The sequence below is a fragment of the Chamaea fasciata genome, unplaced genomic scaffold, assembly GCF_029207755.1.
Source record: "Chamaea fasciata isolate MVZ Bird 193981 ecotype frontalis unplaced genomic scaffold, bChaFas1.0.hap1 SCAF_4, whole genome shotgun sequence".
Classification (NCBI taxonomy): domain Eukaryota; kingdom Metazoa; phylum Chordata; class Aves; order Passeriformes; family Sylviidae; genus Chamaea; species Chamaea fasciata.
This window is the reverse complement of record NW_027094089.1, coordinates 19,066,201-19,087,288: the sequence shown is the minus strand read 5'-3', so window position 1 is coordinate 19,087,288 and position 21,088 is coordinate 19,066,201. Positions and strand designations below refer to the sequence as shown.

Below are 21,088 nucleotides of genomic sequence, written 5' to 3'. Positions count from 1 at the left end.
GGTTCAAACTCAATCCTCACATTTCTGGGCACTCATGGGATTGCATGGATTTGGCCCAGGGGGATTCATACTCCAACAGACCAAGAAGGACCAGGACATTCTGAATGTATCAGCAGTGGTGTGGCCTAGGACCAGGACAGTGCCCATCCCCTTGTGCTGGTCACTGGTAAGGCCACACCCCAAGTGCTGTGTCCAGTTCTGGGCCTCTCACAGAAAGAAAGACACTGAGGTGCTGGAGTGAGTCCAGAGAAGGGCAACGGAGCTGGGGAAGGGTCTGGAGCGTAAGTCCTGTGAGGAGCAGCTGAAGGAGCTCCAGGAGTTTATCCTGGAGAAAAACAGTGACCTGAAAGGAAGGTGTAATCAGTCTCTTCTCCCAATTAGCAAGTGACAGGACAAGAGGAAATGGCCTCAAGTTGTACCAGTGGAGGTTTAAGCTGGATATTAGGACAAATTTCTACATGGAAGGTGGTGTCAAGCATTGCAGCAGGCTGCCATGGCCGCGGTGCATCCCTGGGGGTATTTAAAAGGTGGGTACCATCAAATCACAGAATGCTTAAGTTGGAAAAGACCTCCAAGGTCATTGAGTCCAACAACTAACCCAGGACTGCCAAGTCCACCACTAAAACATGTTCCTAAGCACCAGATCTGTACATCTTCTTGGAAACTTTCAGTAATGGTGTACATGTGGCAGTTTGAGACACCTATAAGCCACTACTGCAAAGGACTCACCCAGGCCCCATGGAAGATCAATGTCACCACAGGGGACACACACCAAAGCAAGGTGCTCCAGCAAGCACATGCACAAGAACTCTGAGTGCAAACAAAAGAACTTTGTGACCAGAAACTATTAAACTAACACAGCAAATGCTCATAACGAACCTGGTCTAACATGCTCTGCTCAGATCTATTGTTACTCCATCCTCTGGGCCCATGTTGGGCACCAGGAAGGACTGCTGAGGTTTTGCTAAGTGCCATGCAGCCATTCTGTCATTGTCCCCACAGTTTATACACTGGGCATGGTGTTCTTTGACATGGAATATCCCATGGGACAGCTCTCCTGGTCAGGCTCCCTCCTGGTTTCTTGTGTGCCTGCGCACTGGCAGAGCATGGGAAACTGAACAGTGCTTGAATTAGGGAGAGCACTGCTGAACAACAACTGAAACTGTGTTATCAGTGTTTTTCTCATGCTGAATCCAAATCACAGCACTAGAGAGAAAATTAACTCTATCTCAGCTGAAACCACCACTTACTCCATACCATTTATGTCATGCCAAGTCCCCTGTGTCTTTTGATACCAGTCTTTTGATCCCTTCCACTGCGTAAAGAGAGCCTATAAGAAGGGCGGGGAGAGGTTTTTGACAAGACCATGTAGTGACAGGACAAAGAGTAATGGCTTCAAAGTGAAAGAGGAGGGGTTTGGATTGGATATCAGGAAGGAATTCTTTACTGTCAGAGTGTGAAGCACTGCCACGTGTTGGCCAGAAAATCTGTGGAATAACCCATCACTGGAAGTATTCAAGACCAGGTTTGATGGTGCTTTGAGCAACCTGGTCTAGTGGAAAGTGCTCCTGCCTGTGGGAGAGGGTTGGAATGAGGTGAGCTTTTAAGGTCCCTTCCAACCCAAATCATTCTTTGATTCTGTGAATACATCATTCCCCCTGTCTATGGACCACCCCTATAAAAGTCCCTTGAGGTTGTTTAGTCCATGACCTTGGGCTTCCTGTCCTAGGAGCCTTTCAGGGCAGGAAGGATGGTGTGTGGTGGTGTCACATGTAGAAACCAGTTCTGATCCCAGCACTGCTGGGCTTGACAGGTTTCACCAAAGCTCATCCTTCATTAACATGGCAATCAAAGCAGAGTTGTGTTCAGATCTCCAAATTTAGAGAGGCAAGGTGGCCAGTGATGGTGATGGGCATATAGTGGCCATGGAAACCATATGCACTGCTATGTAGCAATCAATATAATCCAGTTTAATATATTGACTATTCTCACCCAAAATCAAACTCTCTTGAGCAACACACTGGACTTGAGAGATGGGCACAAGGCCCATGAGTTTTGCTCTCATCGTCCTGTCTCTGTGCACTGCTCCCGGTGGGAGCACTGTGCAAACATTGCCTGGCAGGACTTTCATGGGTACCAGTAATGCCCTTGGCTCTCACTCTGCCACAGGGTCCTTCTGAGAAGAGATGGGCACTGCTCCCTTCAGCTTCCCCTTGCAGCCCTTCACTGACCATCCCACTGCCCATGTTAGCCACATCCCAGAGCCCTGAGGGGACGGAGCCCCTCACCACCACCTTAGCAATGTGGTCAGCACAACTAAGGCCATGAAGGAGGGGAGCAGCCATTCTGTGACCAACCAGGTCATGTATTCATTCCTTTTCCCTTGTTATCAGGCCCTAAAGGTCCTGTGCATCAAGTACCAGAACAAATACATTTCTTCTTCCTCTCCCTGCCAGCCTCAAGGACACCTGGCCAGGGTGGTGGCGGTAATGACCCTGGCACAGAGCCCTCTCCCTGCTGTTTGCTGCAGCCCAGCCAGGCACCTCCCACCACAACACACCCTGAGAAAGTGTATTTTTCAAAATACTTCTTTATTTCTCTCAATACTGACATTACAAAAAAAAAAAAAAAAAAAAAAAATTACAAAAACCCCACTATAAAACATTCAGGTCTTGTGGAAACCGAGAAAAACAAATCAGCTTGCATCTGCATGCTGGCCTGTCTTCTCGCTCACGGCATCCACCACATTTCTCCATGTTGAACTCCACAGGGACCAGTGGAGGGAACCGGTGGCCTCCCCTTGCTGGCCAAAGCAGGTGATTGATTCAGCAGCGCCTCACAGTCTCCTCGCCCCACAGCGTAACACCGTACAGCTGTACCCCCCAGCCCCATGGACATTCCACACACAGCCCCCCACCCCAAGGGACCCCCTGCTTAAAGTCAGTAATTTTTTTTTAGGAATTTAATTCCTTTTTTTTAAGGAATTAAAAAAAAAAAAAAAAGTATTCCCAGGGCAGGGGGGAATATTTTGGCAGGGGTTTTCTTGGCAGTGCTGCAGTGAAAGAGGAGCTGTACAAAGCCAGGTTTTACAAGTCTCCCACTCCACAGCAGCCCTTTCCTGGGGAAAAAAATGGCATGAGGCAGAGTGGGCTGAGAAAAGTAAGAAATATAAAAATTCTCCTGATGGAAATCCAAAGGTTTTAAAAAAATACAGTATTTGAAAATCGAGCCACTAAACAGACTGCCTCATGCACCTCCCAGCACCACCCTGATGTCCAGAAACACCTCCTGAATGAATTGTCCCTGTAGAAAAATATATACACACGCCTCTCTCTTCTTACTAGAATCTCTAATTTGACCTGAAACACTAGTGAAACCCACAGCTCTGCTCACACTTGGCTCTGCTTTTGCACCCAGATTAGTGCTACACGCACACACAACCCCACTCTGGGGGTCTGCTGTTCGTGTGGCTGAATCATCCCCCTTTCAAAAAAAGCCTGGGTGCGTCAGGCCAGTATCCCCAATACAGGCAGAGAAAAACCCTTACAAAGTTTATCTAATGAGCTCTATATATATGTATTTAAAAAATAAAAGCAGCAATGCAAACTCAACACATCTGAAAAAAGAAAGCTCCACCCTGGGCTTTCCCCCCTCCTCCTGCTGGCTGGGGCCCTGTGGGCAGCAGGTGCAGGCAAGTGCTGCCCACGGGCACTGGGGACATCCCTGGGCAGGGTCAGGAGGCTGGATGGACCATCCCCACGTGCTCCATTGTTCCGCACAGCCGAGGCTCGGTGTAGGCTTGGCACAGGAGAGCGGACCACGACTGGACTTGGTACCGTGGCCCCTGGTGAGAAATTGTCCAGCTACTGGGGGGCCACCGCAGGCAGGAGTGATGGGCACCACGGTACAGCCGGGACCCCAAACAGCAGCAAGTATCAAAGAGGGGAAGAGAAAAACCAGCAGCGGGGATGCCAGATCCTGCGGAGTCCTATTTACACAGCGCCGGACCCCAACAAGTCCAGCTTCTTGTGGGAAAAGTGGCCTGAAAAGCAGGTGACATAAAAAACCCACAACACGATGCATCTCCCTGGGCAAAGGGCCCGTGGCTCTTGCTCGTGCAAGGCAAAAAAATGGACCTCTGGGGAGAAAGAAAAGGTTTGGCAGCTGGAAAAGCTGTGGCAGACAGGAGTCTCCCTGCTGTTGGAGTAAAAAACCGGCCAAGAAGGATCGATAGGGGGTGGGTCGGATGGGTTTTTTGGGGTAGAAAAGTAGTGTGAGGGGTTGTTTTTTTTTCTTTTTTTGCATTTAAAAGTGCTGTGGCACCTTAGCTCTGTGCAGGCCAGGTGCTGTGGCACATGCGTTTGGAGTATTGCTGCTTTGGAGGAGAGTCCCTGGGCTCTAGGAGCATGGGAGGTGCTGCTTGAGGATCTGTCTTGTCTGGGGAGCTATTCTGTCCGGGAAGCGGATTTTGAACTCCACGATCAAGTCTCCTCGCTGGCTGGGGGCCTTGGGGAAGGGCAGCCCCTCCCCACGTAGTCTCTTCACTGTCCCTGGCTTGATGATGTCATTGCAGGGAAGTGGGATCACTCGTCCATCGATGGTGGGAATGTTCACGGTGCAGCCACACAAGGCCTGAGGGAGAAAGAGGAAACAGGCTGACATCCCAAAGCATCCTGACAGCCACACCCTGTACCCCCATTGGCCGCCCCCCTAGTTGAACCACCCAGCTCCCTTTGGATGCTACCCAAGAGCATTGTGTGATGCTCACCAGAGGAAGCACAACTCTCTGCTGACACCAGCCTGGTCCACCCACTGTAAACTGGACTGCAGGAGCTGTGCAGGAGAGGGGTGCCCCCGCACTCCACTTCCTGGGCTGCCCAGAAGGCACCACCAGCAAGCACCCCGCCACCCACAGCAACAGCACAGGCTAAATTTAGCCCCTTTCCAGCCTCGTCGCCCAGCCTCAGGCAGCTGAAAATCCAGATGAGATCATGGGATGCTGCCACAGCCCATCAGCTGTCACCCTCCAGAGCACAGCAGCTCTGCCCGGTGCTGGGGTTATCTATAGCACAGCCCATGTCCCATCCCTGTCAGCGACAGCCCCCACGAAGCTATGCCAGCATGCGACAATGTTGCGGCTTTGGCACTGAGTTTCCCTGGGAGCTGGGGTGCTGAAGGGGCTGGTTCCTGTCTCCTATCCCATTGCACAGCCAGGAGCCGGTGTGGGGGATGCCACCCCTCTGTACCCCAGCCCCCGGCAGCAGCCGCACACCAGCCTGCATTGGCGAGCCACGTGATGTGGGAATGCAGCAAGAAAATCCTTGTGTCCTTAAATAACTCAGACAGCTCTGTCGTACATGTGGGCAGGATTGTCTCCAGGCTTTCGGCAAGGGCTGAGCGAGAGGACTGCGGAACGATGTTTCTGGAAGGGAGTGGAGGCTGGGGGGTTGCTGAGCTATAGCCTCCAGCTTCCATGTGGGGGCTGGCACAGGTTTGTCCCTCTGAACTGGGTCCTGGGGGTCCCAGCCCTCCCAAAACACCCTGCAAGGGGAGTGGAGAAAGATGCAATTGCTGTTTCTGGGTAAGTGGGGGAATGTTCTTCATTCTCCTCTCCAGGAAAAGTCTCCAAAGGCAGAGAAGCAAACAGGCACCAGGAAAAACAACTCACAACTCATGCTGGCCACTGGCTCTGAGATGATGGATGGGGTTTCTGCAGCAGAACCAAGGCTTTGCACCACAGGGTTTACAGTGGGATCTATGCCAGAGCTGGTTTGGGGTCTCTGTGCAGTGGAGAACAGGGGAGAAGGTCCTGTCTCCTTTGCATGGCTCATCAGGACAGGACTCCTCCTGGAGAGGGTGTCCTCCAAAGATGAAATCTTCAGCCCGCAGGAGGTTGCCATCACCAGCTCTGTGTGAACAGCAGGTGCTTGGCTGATCTCCAGCGGGCTGGAGGGAAAACAAAGGACAATGACCCCACATCAAGGAGTTTGTACTGTGCATTCGGGCAAGGATGCCAAAGCCCTCCTGCTCACTGGTGCCCAGTGCAGTGTGCTGTGGCTGTATGTGCCCACGTGTGCCAAGACAGGACACCTCCAGCCACAAGAACAGAAGAGAGAACAAGAACTCCCTGTGGGAACACGTGGATAGGGAAAGCAGGCAGAGATGTGAGCAGAGGCAGGCGGTAACAGCGAAGGCAGACAGGATCTTAATGTTTCCTTCCCAGAGCCAAGACGCAAGAATCCAAGGCGATTGCTCCTCCACCGTATGTCCCTGTTTTTCATTCTTCTTGCTTAACTTTGCTGGCATTTGGGAAAACGGTTGCTGAAGGAACACCAGTAACCGCGGGAGCTACCCCGCATCCTAGAAAGAGGCTTGGTTTATCCCTGGGGATGAAATCACCCTGGGTTTGAGTGCTGTGCTGTGCGAGCAGAGCTTTATCTAGGTCACCACTGGGTCCTCCTTCGCTCGCAGTGAAGCCACCGGGGAGGGCATTGCCATTGGCCGCGTCCCAGCCAGGATGAGCCAAGGTGTGGATGCTTCAAGGAAGGTGGAGCCAGGTAAAGGATGCAAAACAGGATGGTGCCGAGGGCAGGCATTAGGCAGCAGCTAGGAGGGCACAATGCCCTGCTGGCAGCGCTGCCTCCTGGCAGAGGCAGGTGCTGGTGGAACTGTCTGTCTCCTCCCTCCCGCGGCTCCCTGCTGTGGCACACGCCTCTGATTTTAGGAAGAAAGACAACGAATCCCTAGAAAAGCACTTCTACATCTGTGATTCTGCAGCAGACAGGTGGCAAAAACCTTGCACTGCCCTGACCAGGCACCCAGCAGGGCTGGGAGGGTCCTCCAGCACCTGACAGCTTTCCTGATGGCACTATTTTCTCTCACGGCAGTGTCAGAGACTAAAACTTAGGTTAGAAAAGGCAGCCTTGCAAGGCAGAAGGTGCAAGGAGACACCCAAGGCTACAGCCAGAGGCTGAGGAGATGGAGAAGTTGTGCTCTGTCACATACTGAGGTGGTAGCATACAGAATTGGAGAGTTCCCAGCATCTGCTCCTGCTCCAGAGCACTTCAGGAACTTCTTTTCCTGGAAGACAAATGCAGCAGAGTATCACACTGCCCTGGCAAGCAGCAAGCTGGGGATGACAGCCAGATCAGCAGCTCCATGAAGATACCCAGCATGTTTGGTTTGTGCTGGGGGAGGTTAGATACCAGAAATTCCAGCTGAAAGAGATGAGGAATTTGCCTGGAGCATAAATTTTCTGCTTTGTGTCTGCATTGTGCAAACCCACTGCCAGCATGCAGGCCTTGCTCATGGAGCTCACAGGCGTCCAGCACTTCTGGTGCAACAGTTTGTGGAGGTGGAACCTGTTTCTCCAGTTGCTGCTCAAAAGTCAACTCCAGGCAAGAGTCCCTCCAGCCTGATCAGTACACAAACTTGGGCTAACATGGTCTGGGCATCAGTACAGCTAGGTCAGGGTTAACTATACAGATAAGAGGAATGAACAGAAGGAAATATCTGAGATACAGCATGCACAGCTCCAGAAATAAGGCAGTCTCTCCCGAGTATTTCTGGATTGGCCAGGAGAACCAGCTACTGTAGGAATAAAACTCTGTACTTTGCACTGTGAGGGAAATTCTGCTCCTGAGTCTGCAAGTTAAGTGGAGCTAAGTTTGCTTCAGGAGCGCCCAGCTCTGCCTGGCCTGTGTGCTTTTTGCCCCCGGTACACCTGGTCACAGCCTGAGCTGGGATGCAGAGCCATTACAGAGCTCTCCTGACTTCCTGGCACACTTCACAAGATCACGTTTTCCTACCTCAGGTCTGGCCCATTGAGCTTATTTCTATTAAATGCATTTGAGAACATAAATCTGCCCTCAGGAAGGAAAAAAAAAAAATCAGCTCATTAAGAAGACAGACAGCATCTACCGTCTGAAAGGAACAGCAAATGGCAGCTGCCAAAAATGTCAACGTTAAATGCAGCTGCCAGCTGGGATTTATTAAAAGGTAGTTTTACAGCAGCAGTGGTGAACAGCACATCTCGTACTAAGGTAATCTCCCCTTTCCTCTCCCATCTTCATGCAGATTGCTGGATGATCTGATGCATCCCTCCAGCCCCACTGTGACCTCCAGGACTGCCAGCCTGGAAGTGCTGAGTTTTACTTGTTGCCTGGGTATTTAATTTGTTTGATTGCTTATCTAGGAAAGCCAGAATCAAGGAAAACAGCTAAAGCACTGCTCAGGGAGGACAAGGAATCACTTTCCTCCACATGATCCTGCTCTCTGTCCATGGGAAGAGGCACGTGGTGCAACCTTAGGCAGTAACTAAGCCACAGCGGGCTCAGCTGCAAGAAAACCAGGAATCTGACTGGTGCCACCCAACCTGGGTTTTCCCTTGTTCCTAGAGAGGACGTGGTCCTCATTCCACATGTGAATACTCTATGGTAAAATAGAAAAACAAGATATATGGAGAAGTGAGAAAATAAATAAATACCATCTGAATTGGCTCAAGAAGTGAGGTTCAGCAGGGACCAGAGCATTGGTGTTCCACAGTCAGCATGGAAGTCAAAGCACCTCCAAAGCCAAGATCAAGATGCTCTCTGCAGCTCCTTTATTGTGACCTACCTGGTCTTTCCTATCCAGAGCAGGAGAAGGACTAATCCCCGTGTTGGCCCCAAATGCCATGAACCAGTGTCCCCTCACATCCCATGGGATTTACCACCCGTACCCACCTCTTTAAGACTGATGTTTGCCGTGTAGATCACATTTGTCCCATCCCTCTTGAAGTGCGAGTGAGGCTTGTCCTTGAGGATGAAGACGATGTCTGCAGGGATGTTGTCTGGAGTGGCATCCCCTTCTTTGGGGAATGTGATTTTGGTTCCCTCCTTCCAACCCCTTTTGATGACAATGTTTAGAATCTTGTCCTCAGTCCGCATGGTCCGGCCATCAGCGTTGAGCCTTCTGCGAGTGATCTTCATCCTCTTGGTGGATCCATGGTAGATCTCTTCCAGGGACACCTTGAGCTCGTGGATGACAGGTGGGTCTTGGACCTTCCTCCGCGTGTGCAGGGACTCCTGGTGCCGCCGGTGAACCCCATTAATGCCATTGAAGCCAAACCGGCCGAAGGCACTGAAAGGGTCATCGTCATCATCCATATCCACATCTTCCTGGTCAAAGCCATTGAACATCCGGGAGCGGCTGCTGGCGAAGAAGATGTCGAAAGGATTGGAGCCTCCAAAGAAGGACGCAAAGGTAGCGTGGGGGTCTCCGTGGAAGGTGTAGTGGAAGGTGTTCCCTGAGCCACCTGAAGACCCACCTCCAGTTTTGAGACCTGGAAGAAAGGGGGGAAGAGGAGACATGAATGCTCCCTGTGGGGGAATGCTCTGCAAGGACTGCACTGCCCAGGCGGGAGAATGGCCTCTACCACCTTCAGGCAGTTCTTCCACCCTCTCCTGAGTGTGTAGATCCCGCCTTCAGCCCAACCATCATGAAGAAATCATCTCCACCCATGACACACAATCCTACCCCTACATCCCTGCAAGCTCATTCTGAGGTTTGGCTCCCTCTATCCCTACTGAAGGACCTCTGATTCTCCCTACCCAATTCACCTAATTTTAATTTAAAACTTGATCAGCCCACCTCCATTCTTCCCCATGAGCAGGCTCCTTCCTGCCCCAATAGCCTTGTCTTTGAGACTGGATATTAGGAAATATTTCTTCACAGAAAAGTTGGTCAGGTATTGGAACAGGCTGCCCAGGGAAGTAATGGAGTCACTATTCTTGGAAGTGTTCAAAAAGTTTGTGGATGTGGCACTTAGGGACATGGGTTAGTGGTGAACATGGCAGTGCTTCATTAAATGCTCTTAGTGATCTTCTCCACCCTCAATGATTCTATGGGCAGGTGGAGGTGAGCAGACCTCCAGGTCAACATGCAGCTCCCTGCACACTGGCCAGGTAAGCTCCGGGTTTGGATCATTTGGCAACCTTTCCCATGGTAAACTCCCCTGCCAGGTCCCAGGCTGAGCTTGACATCGTTGCAACACATCCCAAGTCCCAAGGAGTCAAGGCACATGACAAGTGCCCCCCAAAGAGGTCACACATGCTCTGCAAGGCTATTTTTGACCAGGAAGGTTAGGAAGGGTTAAGCCAAGCCTAGCTCAGGGACTATTTTCAGGGCACACCAGTGACAGTGAAGGACTATTTCTGACAGGCTGTCCTTTGTCCCAACCCCCCATGCCCCTTCCACAGCAGGACAAGCTTGGGGGTCTCTTCTGAGTGCTGAAGTCAGTATTCTGCGTGGGTTGAAGGGGCTTTCCTGCTTCACCTTGCCTACACTACATGCGGGACCCTGAAGCTTTTCAAAATGCTGATCTTCATTGCCCCAAAAAATGGGAAACAAAAGGTGTGGGAAAGGTCATGGAACATGAGAGGTTGAACACTGATAGGACATGGGGAAAGACGGTCTTTAAATTGATGGGGCAGTGAGGGAGCTCTTATCCTCTTCCTTAATTCATTCCCATTTTAGATGCCTGCAGGGGACAGGGATTTTGCCAAATCCCCAGTGAGCCCCATTCCTAATAGACTGTACAGCCAGGAGGTTTCACCTTTAATCCCATGACGCCAGCCTGAGCAGGGTCCGATTTCATTGAGGCCTCCTGGGAAAAGCTGGTTTCCCACTTGAGAGAGTCTCTTCTCATTTTACAGGGCAGCAAATCACTGTGCCCAGTGCGTCCATCATATCCCTGACATAACTAACGGGTCAACAATTAACCCACTGCTGCTTAATCCTGCTGGTGGTTTTGAGGGGATGCACCTGCCCAAGGGAGAAGCTGCCTCTTCCACCCAGCAGCCTGCTCCTGCCAGAACTCCTGCTCTTTTAAGCACCCAAGTCCTGGGCTGATTAATGCAGATGCTATTCGGCACTCTCCTCGAATGGGGTTGCACTCTTCCATCATTGACTAATAAGGCCGCCTGCGTTGGAGCGGCTCTCCTCCTCCTCCGCCTCCATGCCAACCACCAGACAACAGCAGCCGTTTGGTTTCAAAACAAGGGCCCATTACTTAAATTGGGAAAAGCTTTGAATCGTGTAGGTCAGGCTGTACCAGGGAGGACAGTGGGACCAGTGCCCAAGTGCTGGGGGAATGTGGGCAGAAGCAGTACGTCTCTGCTGCATTATTTAGGTCATTTAAAGAGCTGCTAACGAGATACCCCAGGTATGACCCAGGAGGTAAGCTCCTTCCATTTCTCAGCTGGCGCCCACGGTTTTGGGGCAGAGGGCAGGGGAAGCCCAGCAACCCCAGGAAGCAAGGTGACGAATTGCTGGAAAAGTGAAGCAGCCTGGGGAGGAGTGCGATGAGAGGTGATTTCTGCCACCTGTGGAGCCTTCACTCTCTCCAATTCTCTGGCAACCAGTCATGAAACACTGAAACAGCTCTCTGTGAAAACCCTCCCTCACCTCTAAAACTGATTTGGACCACATATCCCTGCCTCCCAGTGGGCTGTGCTTATCCCCTTACCTTCCTCCCCATACTGGTCATACACGGCTCGTTTCTTGGGGTCACTCAGGACATCATAAGCCTCCGCAATCTCCTTGAACTTCTCCTCAGCACTGGGGTCTTTATTCTTATCGGGGTGATATTTCAGGGCCATTTTCCGATAGGCTTTCTTGATTTCATCTTCGTTGGCGCCGCTCTGGATGCCCAAAATCTTGTAATAGTCCTTCCCCATGACGGCGACACTGCCGGGAGCCGAGTACTTATTCCTGAAAGGAGAAAGACAGCTCTTCGTAAGGTGAATATCACACAGGGGCAATCAGGGACGGGACTGGCACACACTTATCACGGAGCCGATGCTCCCTGTGTCCCACGGGCCAGCAGCACCAGAGCCGGCTCAAGTCCACGCTTCCCAACAGAGGTTAGAGCCCCGGTGCCAGAATGTATCCCAGCTCTGGTTTTATCCCGCTGCGCCCCACAGCTGGGATGGACAGACTCATCTCTGAGGCTGACAGGGCGAGAGAGCTCAAGTCAGGGCACGGTGCTATTATAGGGGCCACGCCACTGCTAACGTCAGGCCAGGACCACGTCCCTGTCTGTCCCCTCCCGGCTGAGTCAGGAGGGCTGAGCTATGTCCAAATGTAGCTGCCGGCCTGTGTCCACCCCCTTGCCTGGTTCTCTCCCAGCTGGGGACCTGAGACCCAAGACAGGGTGATGACAGCAGGTTTTGGAGGCTGAAGGCAGTGGCAAGGACCATGCTGTGCCTTCACCTTAAAGGAACTTCAAACATTTTATTCCTGAAAGCAATTGGCATTCAGCTGGAGATAAGCGCCTCCGGCTGTCAGAGCCGTAATTTGTATTTAGCGGAGAGAGAACAGAGCCGTTAGACAGAAACATCTTGTGATGGTGGGAGGGCTTTTTTCTTTTTCTGTTTTTAAAAAAAAACAGCACTTTCTAGCCTGACTTGCACTCCCCGAGAGCCTCCAAGTGGATCTTGCAGTAAGCCAGGAACTCAGGGCTCAGTCGCTCCATCGCGCGGGGGCTGAGGCCGTGCCCATGCCTATACTAAGGCATGGAAAACCTGAAGGCCGTAATTCATCCCCCAGTCACCACTGGAGTTGCAGCCACCCAGAGAGCAGCCAGGGGAGATAGCAAGGCTGCTCCTCCAGGCAAAAGCTAACAAGTGCCATGCCTCTCCACAGATGTTTCCCACTGCTCCTCGACTTTTGGTTATCTGACACCGAACACTTGACACCCCGAACCTCAGGGTGTGGCCTGGCCCCTCTCACACTCAGTTCTGACCCTGCTTCTCCCAGGTGCTTCCCTAGAAGACCTGCACCTCCACTGCTCACATCCTGCTTCCTGTTACATCCAGGTTTCACCCCATCCTTGCTCCAAACACACCTGAGCCACCTCAACACACTGTGCCCCTCCAGCAGATGGATTTTGGGACCCGGTGTGAGCCTTGGTCCTTTTCTTCACCATCCTTACCCTATCCATGAGCTCCCACTGGAGGTCACAAAGGGACCCCCCAACCACCACAGCTCAATCAAGGGTGTCTATGCTTCCCTAGAATCCATGCCTGGGAGCTACTCTAAGCATCTGGCCGCCACACAAAGCATCCAACACTTGCCTTGGGCCATGCCTTAGGCAATGATCACCTACAGGAGCTTGGAAATCGGTCCCACATTTGACCACCTCCCTACAAACCATTGACTTCTGCTCTTTTTTGCTACAGCCATGGAGGAGAAGCTTTGCTGTAGATGGGGAGGGAGACTAAGGCACACCCGAAGGACACAGTGAGGGGAGATGGGGAATCTGCAAACACTGTACAGCAGCTCAGGTGGAACAGAAGAGGTGAGAGGAGGTCCCTGGGGGCATGAAGAGAGCATCTGACAGCGTCTCCTGTATCAGTTCTGAGATGCCAGCACATTTCTATACCAGCTCCTGCATGCAGAGATGCCAGCAGCACCCAGCCCACGCAGGTGCTGGGGGATGCTCTGCCCCCAGCCCACGTCCACCTCCCCCATTTACCCTCCCTAAGTGGTGTGGGGGCTGCAGGAGATCCTGGGGTGAGCAACAGGCAGAAGAACCAAGAGCTATCCTGTCCGTTCTCCCCACCAAAGGTCACTCCAACACCCCACTTCCCCACAGCAGTGTCCAGTGGAGGGCAGGGGCTCCCTGACACTAGTACTGGGACGATGACTTGGCCCTGTCTGGATGTCGCCAAACCTCCCACAGCGAGAGCAAACCAAGCAGTGCTAAAGACAATCCCATCACACCCTAGCTCCAGCAACACAGAGCTGACAAACCTTCAACTGTCGCTGCCACAATGACACAGTGATCTGGCTCTGATGACCACAGTGTCTGGCTGTGACCCCACGCAGCCCAACCTGACAGCACCACTGGGACACCCTCACCGAGCCAAAACCCCACAGTGCTTTCTATTAAAACACATCCCATCCTGGCAAAATGCTGTCACCACCCACAAGATCTCTGGTTTGCCCACTGAGAGGTCTTTGGCCAGGGTGGGGATGCCTGATGAGGATCTCTGACCTGACCAAGGACCCCTTCATCTGGTTGGGCATGAGAAAGAGAATTTCTGTACCAAAATGCATCCCGGTGCCGCAGTTTACCGTGCCAGAGAGGACCAGGTGCCGGCAGGTGACCCGGTGGGTTAAGGCACGCTCCAAGGCTCAGCTCACATGCACAATGGTGGTAAAACACGACTCTGTCCCCGCAGAGCCTCCTTCCCTCCCACCTCTCTGGGATCAGCTGCGTCTTGCCACCGATCCTCTCCCCCTTCTGCTCAGTCATCCTCTCCTGACTTCCCATTTAACCCCCTCGGGGGCAGTGGGGGGTTTCAGGCAGGCAAAGACATTCCTGCATCGCCCTTGCAAATCAGATGCCTCTAGATAAACCACAGCCACCCTGCCCCGGTGAAAACCACAGGCATTCCCTTGCCCTGCTGAGCCAGCCCAGCCTCCATCCTCCTCTTGCAAGCACACAAAAAGAAAAAAAAAAATTAAATAAAGAATAAATCTTTGTTCCAGCCCCACACATGACATCAGCCCGAGCAACCGCTGGGCGAGCGCGCCAGCTGAATAGCGATCGTTTGACATAATCCCTCCGCTCGGCAGTCATCTAAGGGAACAAACCCACCCTGGCAATAGCACAAGGTTTTTTTTTGTTCCATCACGGAGTGCAAGGTCACCGCAGGATGCCAGGGACAAGGCGCTGATGGTTTAACGAGGACACAAGGTCGAGAGGCGGAAACGCACTTACCGAAACTTTACGAACACATTCATAGTCCAAGCTGTCATTTTTAAAGGCTCTAGTTTTATTTTAAACATCGCGGCTGTCCGCAGGCGGCGGCAGGTGGTGTGTGCCCGGCCGGGAGGCACTGGAGGGCGGGAGGAGGGTGGCGGGGCGAAAGGTGCTGGCTCGTGCCGGGGATGCCGCCGCCGCCAAGGGATGCTCTGCTGGCGAGCCCCCCCCTCCACCTCCTCCGACGCACCCAAAGGGCAGCTCTTCGCCAGCCCGGCAGCCGTGGTTGGCTCTGACCTCGCTCCCAGGATGGCTCCGAAAAGGCTCCTCCGGTCGACGCGGTGCCGCCGGGGAGCTGCCGTCCTTTGTGTGCTTCCCAGCCGCGCACGGAGAGACCCTTCAACGGAGTCACTCGCCGTGCTGTAATTTTCCTTTTAATTGGTTTCTTGACGCTTTCTTGTTAAACCGACAGATTAAGACACTTCTGCTTAATCCGTCAGCTCCGACACTCCTCCTCACGGCTGCCGCAAGGCACCGAGCTGCCTGGTACCGTCACGTCCCCCACGCAGCCCCCTCCAAAGAGCGCAGGGAGCTCAGCCAGGAGCCCCCCGGTGTCCCCAGAAACGACTCTGCTGACGCCCAGGGCTGAGCACCCGCCAGGCGAATCGGGTAGGGAGAAAAGTAGGGCGGCGTTGGATATGGAAAAAAGTCACGTTAACCAATGTGCACCTCCCCAGCTTTTCCCGTTCGGATGCATGGGGGTCCCTGTGTCCCCCTCACCGGACGCCGGCACCGGTCCCCCCGCAGAAGGGATCTGAGGGCTGCACTCCCGCCCGGCGTCCCGGGCTCCCCGTGGCGGCAGGGCAGCGGGACGGGGACGGTGCGTCCCCCGAGACCACGGCGCGAAACCTACTTCTGAGAAGTCACCTTCAGGCACGCCAAGGAAAGGTAATGCCACCGCGTCCCCTCGTCTGTCACCGTCACTCTCAGGCCACGGAGAGCATCCTCTCCAGAAGCTCTACACCGAAACTAGGCAGCCGTACTACAGATATCACCAGGTAGCTCCTGCATCCCACCCGCGGCAAGCGAAACAGCCGGGCGGGCGACAGCCCTCATCCCGCCGTGGCCCCAGGGGCTGGAGTCTCGGCGGGCTCCGAGCCGGGTGGGTTCGGCGAGGCGCGGGTGCCGAGGCAGCGCATACCTCTCGGCGCGGCTCCAGAAGAGCAGGATGGCTGGCATGGTAGCGTATCCCGGGTTCAGTCAGGGAGCTGGTGGAGATCTTGTCGCGCCGGGGCAGGCAGAGCCACCCGTGCCCGTGCTGGATGGCAGCCGCAGGCAACCAGGCAGCAATGTCATGACTACCCGCAATGAATCATCCCCTCCCCGAGCCCCCACACGCACCGCCCGCCTCCCCCTCCCCACCGACAGCCCCACTGGGGTGCCGGCACCTGCGTGGGGACGGGGTTAACCCTCCCCTCGCTGCCTCTGCCAGCACAGCCCCCGCTGCCAGCCCCGCCGGCGGCTGCCTCCTGCGTGGGCACGGATCAGGACCCCCGCTCAGAATTTCCCCAGAGAGGGTCTCATATCTCCACAGCCACAAAGTGTTACCTCTGGCGTGGGGATGGTGTCAAGAACCACTTAGCATCACCGTCGACAGGGTCCCCCCACTTTCCAGACTTATCTGGTGCTGGCTCTTGGGTGGAGATGGGGTCAAACCCCTCACAGCGTCTCCCCAAGTAGGTCCCCCTCCTTCCAGCCACACTCGGCTGCTCACAGCTGTGTGGTGATAGGGTCAAGCCCCCCATGCTGCCTCCTCGTGTAAGGTACCCCATTTCCAGACTCACCAGGATGCTCACAATGGCATGGGGACGGGGTTAAACCCCCTCACTGCACAGATCACCACCCCATGCCCCCTGCCCAGCCCCACTCTGGGGCTAAGAACTTCATGGGGATGGGGTTTATCCCCCTTCCAAGCCCAGGGGCACTATCCTTTTTACGGGCTGTCATGCACATGGGGGTTTACCCATGCGTTGTGCCCCCAGTGCACAGACCCACAGAGGTCCAGGGGTGACCCCTTGCCCCACTTGGACCCATTGTCTGCCTCAAAAGGAAAGTGGGTTAACCCTTTCCCTCTGGTAAGCTCTCCCAGGAGACTGTCACCTCGACTGGGGACAGAGGTTAACCCCTTCCATGCTGGTTCCTCTAACCCTGTTACTGTCACCTGGGTGGGAGGTCACCAACTTTCTCACCAGCCAGTTCAGCCCCACTGGGATACACAGGTACCCTCACTGCGGTGGTGGAGGGGTGTTGAACCCTTCCAGGCCACACCACATAGCTCAAACAGAGCACAGTATTCCCTCCAAACTGAAACAGGAGAGAGATATTAACCCTAACCTCACCACGCTCTTCAGCTCCACAGGGCTGTACTGCAGCACCATGGCAGGTGCTTTCTCCCTGCCCCACCTGGATGCACCATCTCTATTATAGGGCAGGGGGGATGAACTCCCTCCTGGCACACTCTTCAGACCCACAGGGACACGTGGTCACCAGGTAGGGCAGCCCAGCTAACTCTGACCCACAGTCCCACCACAAACCCCTGACACCCCACAGGAGCCAGAGATGCCAACTCCCCCACCTTCAGCCCCATAGAGACTCCATGTCATCCCATGGTGACAGGACAGGGTAGCTACCCTCTGTTCCTCACCCATGAAAGGGCAAAGGGGCTAAGCTCCCAGACACACAGCAAAATCCTGTCACCCTTGGGGCAGAGAGTGCAAACCTGCCAGCCCCCGCGGGTACCCTGCCACTCCATATACCTCCATAAAGCAGAGGTTTAAGGCCCCACATCATGACAGACCGTCATCCCATGGGTGCAGCAGGGCAAACACCCCTTGCCAGCCCTGTAGGGACACGCTGTCACCTCATGGCCAGAGGGGACAATCACCTCCAGCCCCACAGTGACACCCTGCCACCACTCGGGGCAGAAGGACTGACGCTGCCCAGCCCCATAGTGATATTCTACCACCCCACAGTGCAGGGGAACTGATGACCCCCTCAACTTCATGGCAACAACTTGCCAACGCACGGCGTAGAGAACTGACGCCCCAGTCCCACAGCAACACTCTGCCACCCCTCGGGCAGGGGGGCTGACCCCACAGCGACACTTTGTTGACCCAGAGCCAGAAGCACTGCCCCCCGACCCCAGAGTGACACTTTGTCACCCCGCGGGGCATTTGGTAAGACCCCCACCGGTCCCATAGGGGCATCCTGTCAGCCCCCGGGGTGGGGGGGACTGGCCGCCGCCCAGCCCCACGGCAACACCTTGTCACCCCACGGCACAGAGGGTGACGCCCCACCCTAAAGCGACACCCTGCAAGCCCCCCAGGGCGGGGTGACACGACCCCCTCAACCCCACAGCGAGCCGCTTCGCTCCATGGGGCATGAGGACTAATTCCTCCCAGCCCCACGGCAACAACTTGTCACCCCACGGCAGTCCCGCAGTGACATCCTGCTACCCCACAGGGCAGGGGGACTGACCCCCATCGCCGCGATGTCACCCCGCGGGGGTGCGGGGGTCGGTGTGGGGGTGCGGGGGCGGTCGGGCGGAACCCCCGGCACTCACCGCTCCCGCTGTCCCGGGGCTCCGCGGGCTCGCTGGACCGCCCCCGCCCCCCGGCCGCCACGTCAGGGGAGTCCCTCCCGCGCGCGCCACGCCCCCGTTGGCCCGGGGGGCTGTCCATCGCCGCGAAGCGCCGCGCTGATTGGCTAGTCCTGAAGGGGAAGGCGGGGCGAAGGCGGGCACCCGCCGCTCACCTGCCCGCCTCTCCCCCTCGCCTCCCAATCGCCGCCTTCCATTGGCCAGTTCAAGCCAGCACCGCCCTTTCGGCGCTCTCTGATTAGTCGGGCGCTCGCTAGCAGCGGCGGGATCCCCCGGGGGAATCTTCTGGAAAGGCGTGACGTCACCGAGGAGCTGCGCCTGAAGCCGTTCCTGTGCGCGCCCCCTCCCCCGCCGCCGTGGGTTCGGGGGCGCGGGGAGCGGGGGTTGTGACCCGGAGCCGGGCGGCACAGCGGCCGTGGGTGGTTCTCGGAGCGCCGGGGGCACCCAGCACGCTGTCGGAGGCTGGGAGCTATGCAGTGCCCCATCCCCCATGGCCTGGCAGCCCCCCAGGACCCCGGTGCAGGCAGCCCTGCCGTGGTGTCGAATCCCCGAGTGAAATGAGGTTGGCAAAGACCCCTGAGCTCAAGTCCAACCTATGGCCGGCCACCACCGTATCAAACAGACCCTGGCACTGAGAGCCAGGTCTGCTCTTTTTTAGAAATAACCTTCAGGGTTGGTCACTCCACCAGCTCCCTGCGCAGCCCATTCCAATGTCACCTTCTGTGACAAAATTCTTCCTAACGTCCAACGTAAACCTCTCCTGGCACAGGTAGAGGCCTTGTCCTCTTTTGCTGTCACTTGTTCCCAGGGAGGAGAGACTGACCCCCACCTGGCTACACCCTCCTGTCAGGTCATTGTAGAGAGTTAAAAGGCTCCCCTTTGAGCCTCCTCCTGGCTAAACACCCTGAGCTCCCTCAGCTGCTTCTCATCAGACTTGTGCCCTAGACTCTTCCCCAGCTCCGCTGCCCTTCTCTGCTCTGAAGGAGGTTCACAGTCCTGGAAGCACTTGGCAGGGCTGGGAGGGTTGGATCCAGGGTAGGAACTGGGAGGAGAAGGTGTCTGAAAGGTACTGGAGTAGCGAGGCCATCCTGTGGGAATGCAGGGCCGTGCAAGCATCTCAAGAGCCCTTCCTGCCTGAGGGACTGATGGGGACATTAGGGACAGCAAGTCGCTGGGGAGCTTCAAAAGGACATTTTGGTGCTGGAGTGAGTCCAGAGAAGGGCAATGGAGCTGTTGAAGGGTCTGGAGCACAAGTCCTATGAGAATTGGCTGAGGAAGCTGGGGGTGTTTGGGGAAAAGGAGGCTCAGGAGGTACCTTACTGCTCTCTGCAACTCCCAAACAGAAGGTTATAGCCAGATACATCTGGCTTCATCTCTTCTCACAGGCAACTGAGAGGACTGAAGAGAAGAGGACAAAGCCCCAAGCTGTGCCAGAGGGGCTTTAGGTTGCACATTAGGAAGCATTTCTTCACAGAAAAGGTGATTAGACATTGGAATGGAGTGCCCATTCATGGACTCCAGTTGGTGGACTAAACTGCCCTGGAGGTGATTAAGGACAGATTGGATGTAGCAGCTGGTCTATGATCTGCTTTACCCAGGGTAGTGTTGGTCATAGGTTGGATTTGATGAGCTCAACCAGTTTAACTGGTTCTGTGATTCTGTGGGGCGCTCTGAGGTTCTGATGGGGTGATGGGTGAGCATCTACTCCCCAGGAACAATGCCATAGCCATATCAAACACCCCATGCGATGGGGCCAGGGTCCTTATGCAGCAAAGGGTAGCTGAGTCTCTTTTGATGTGTGAAGCTGCGAGGGGTGACATTGTGCTGTGCTTTTCCATCATGGAAAAGCTACTGGACTCCAAAGCCCTGGTCCAGTGGGAGGCTCAGTGTTTGTGTTTAAAACAGCTTCTGTTCTGACATTGGTGCCTCCCAGCTCCACAGCATCTGTGGCCAGCTAGCAGGGAAACAGGGTAGCTGAGCCACACACCCTGCCAGCACTGTTTCTCTGCAAAGCCCTGTCATGCGTCTCCTTCCAAGGTGGTGGTGTGTTTGGGCTTTTGCCATGTGATCTTTCCAGCACCACAGCCTGGGTTAGACTGGTAGTGAGGTGGCTTCTGGTTAGAGGAGCTGTCTGGACCCAGTGACCTGGATTTTGTCCTGGGAAATCTGCCTGTCTTGAGAAGGAAACCCATCTCTTGATGCTGTTGAGTTAGTGCGGAACATGGGGACAGCATCCTGCTTGCACACCTGTCCAGAAACTGAGGGGGGAAGCATCTGGTCCTGCAGGTGCTGCAGTTCTTGGGTGAAGCTGAGTGCTGGTGTGAATGGCTGAGGCTGTTAAGATGTTTGTCCTTTTGTAACCTCTACGTGCTTCCTTACTGGAAGCGTGGAGATGGAGTGTTTGAGCAGGGCTCTTTCAGTTCACATCTGGTCTGTCCCTCTTGGTTTCATCACAGCATTGATCTCTCTGTCCTGCCTGAGCCGAGGTCTTTGACCCTCCAGAGTCTCCTGGCAGGGTGTTGAGCAGCTGCCTGGGCTCCTTGTTTCCCACCATGGCCTGTCCATGGCGCCCCTCTGAGCTGGGAGAGTCGGAGTTCTCTCCGCTCTGCCCGTGGAGTGGCTGAGTCATTGCGGTACTGAACCAGCACTTACTGTTGCCCATCTGTTTTGCTGTGCGTTGT

At 54.8% G+C, this 21,088-nt stretch overlaps 1 protein-coding gene across 6 annotated transcripts; it reads right to left on the bottom strand.

The window, feature by feature from the left end:
• Positions 1-2,572: 2,572 nt before the first annotated feature.
• On the bottom strand, positions 2,573-18,421 carry DNAJB5 (DnaJ heat shock protein family (Hsp40) member B5). 6 transcript variants are annotated; one of them, XM_066180958.1, is made up of 4 exons: positions 18,372-18,421; positions 11,507-11,751; positions 8,724-9,322; positions 2,573-4,632 (listed from the first exon to the last, which is right to left on the bottom strand). In XM_066180958.1, exons 2-4 carry the CDS (start codon positions 11,715-11,717, stop codon positions 4,399-4,401), a joined length of 1,044 nt encoding a protein of 347 aa, XP_066037055.1. In that variant the 5' UTR covers positions 11,718-11,751; positions 18,372-18,421; the 3' UTR covers positions 2,573-4,398. The 6 variants fall into 6 exon arrangements, with proteins under 6 accessions (XP_066037055.1, XP_066037056.1, XP_066037053.1 ...); XM_066180959.1 differs by lacking the exon at positions 18,372-18,421 and adding an exon at positions 18,287-18,305; XM_066180956.1 differs by lacking the exon at positions 18,372-18,421 and adding an exon at positions 15,951-15,968.
• Positions 18,422-21,088: the final 2,667 nt, after the last annotated feature.

Excerpts from the sequence above, each read along its gene's own strand:
- DNAJB5 (XM_066180958.1), bottom strand. The coding sequence starts at position 11,717 with ATGGGGAAGGACTATTACAAGATTTTGGGCATCCAGAGCGGCGCCAAC. Across the intron at positions 9,323-11,506 it reads TGACCAGTATGGGGAGGAAG|GTCTCAAAACTGGAGGTGGG; the intron begins GTAAGGGGATAA and ends CCTTTCTTCCAG. Across the intron at positions 4,633-8,723 it reads CAAACATCAGTCTTAAAGAG|GCCTTGTGTGGCTGCACCGT; the intron begins GTGGGTACGGGT and ends TTTCTCCCTCAG.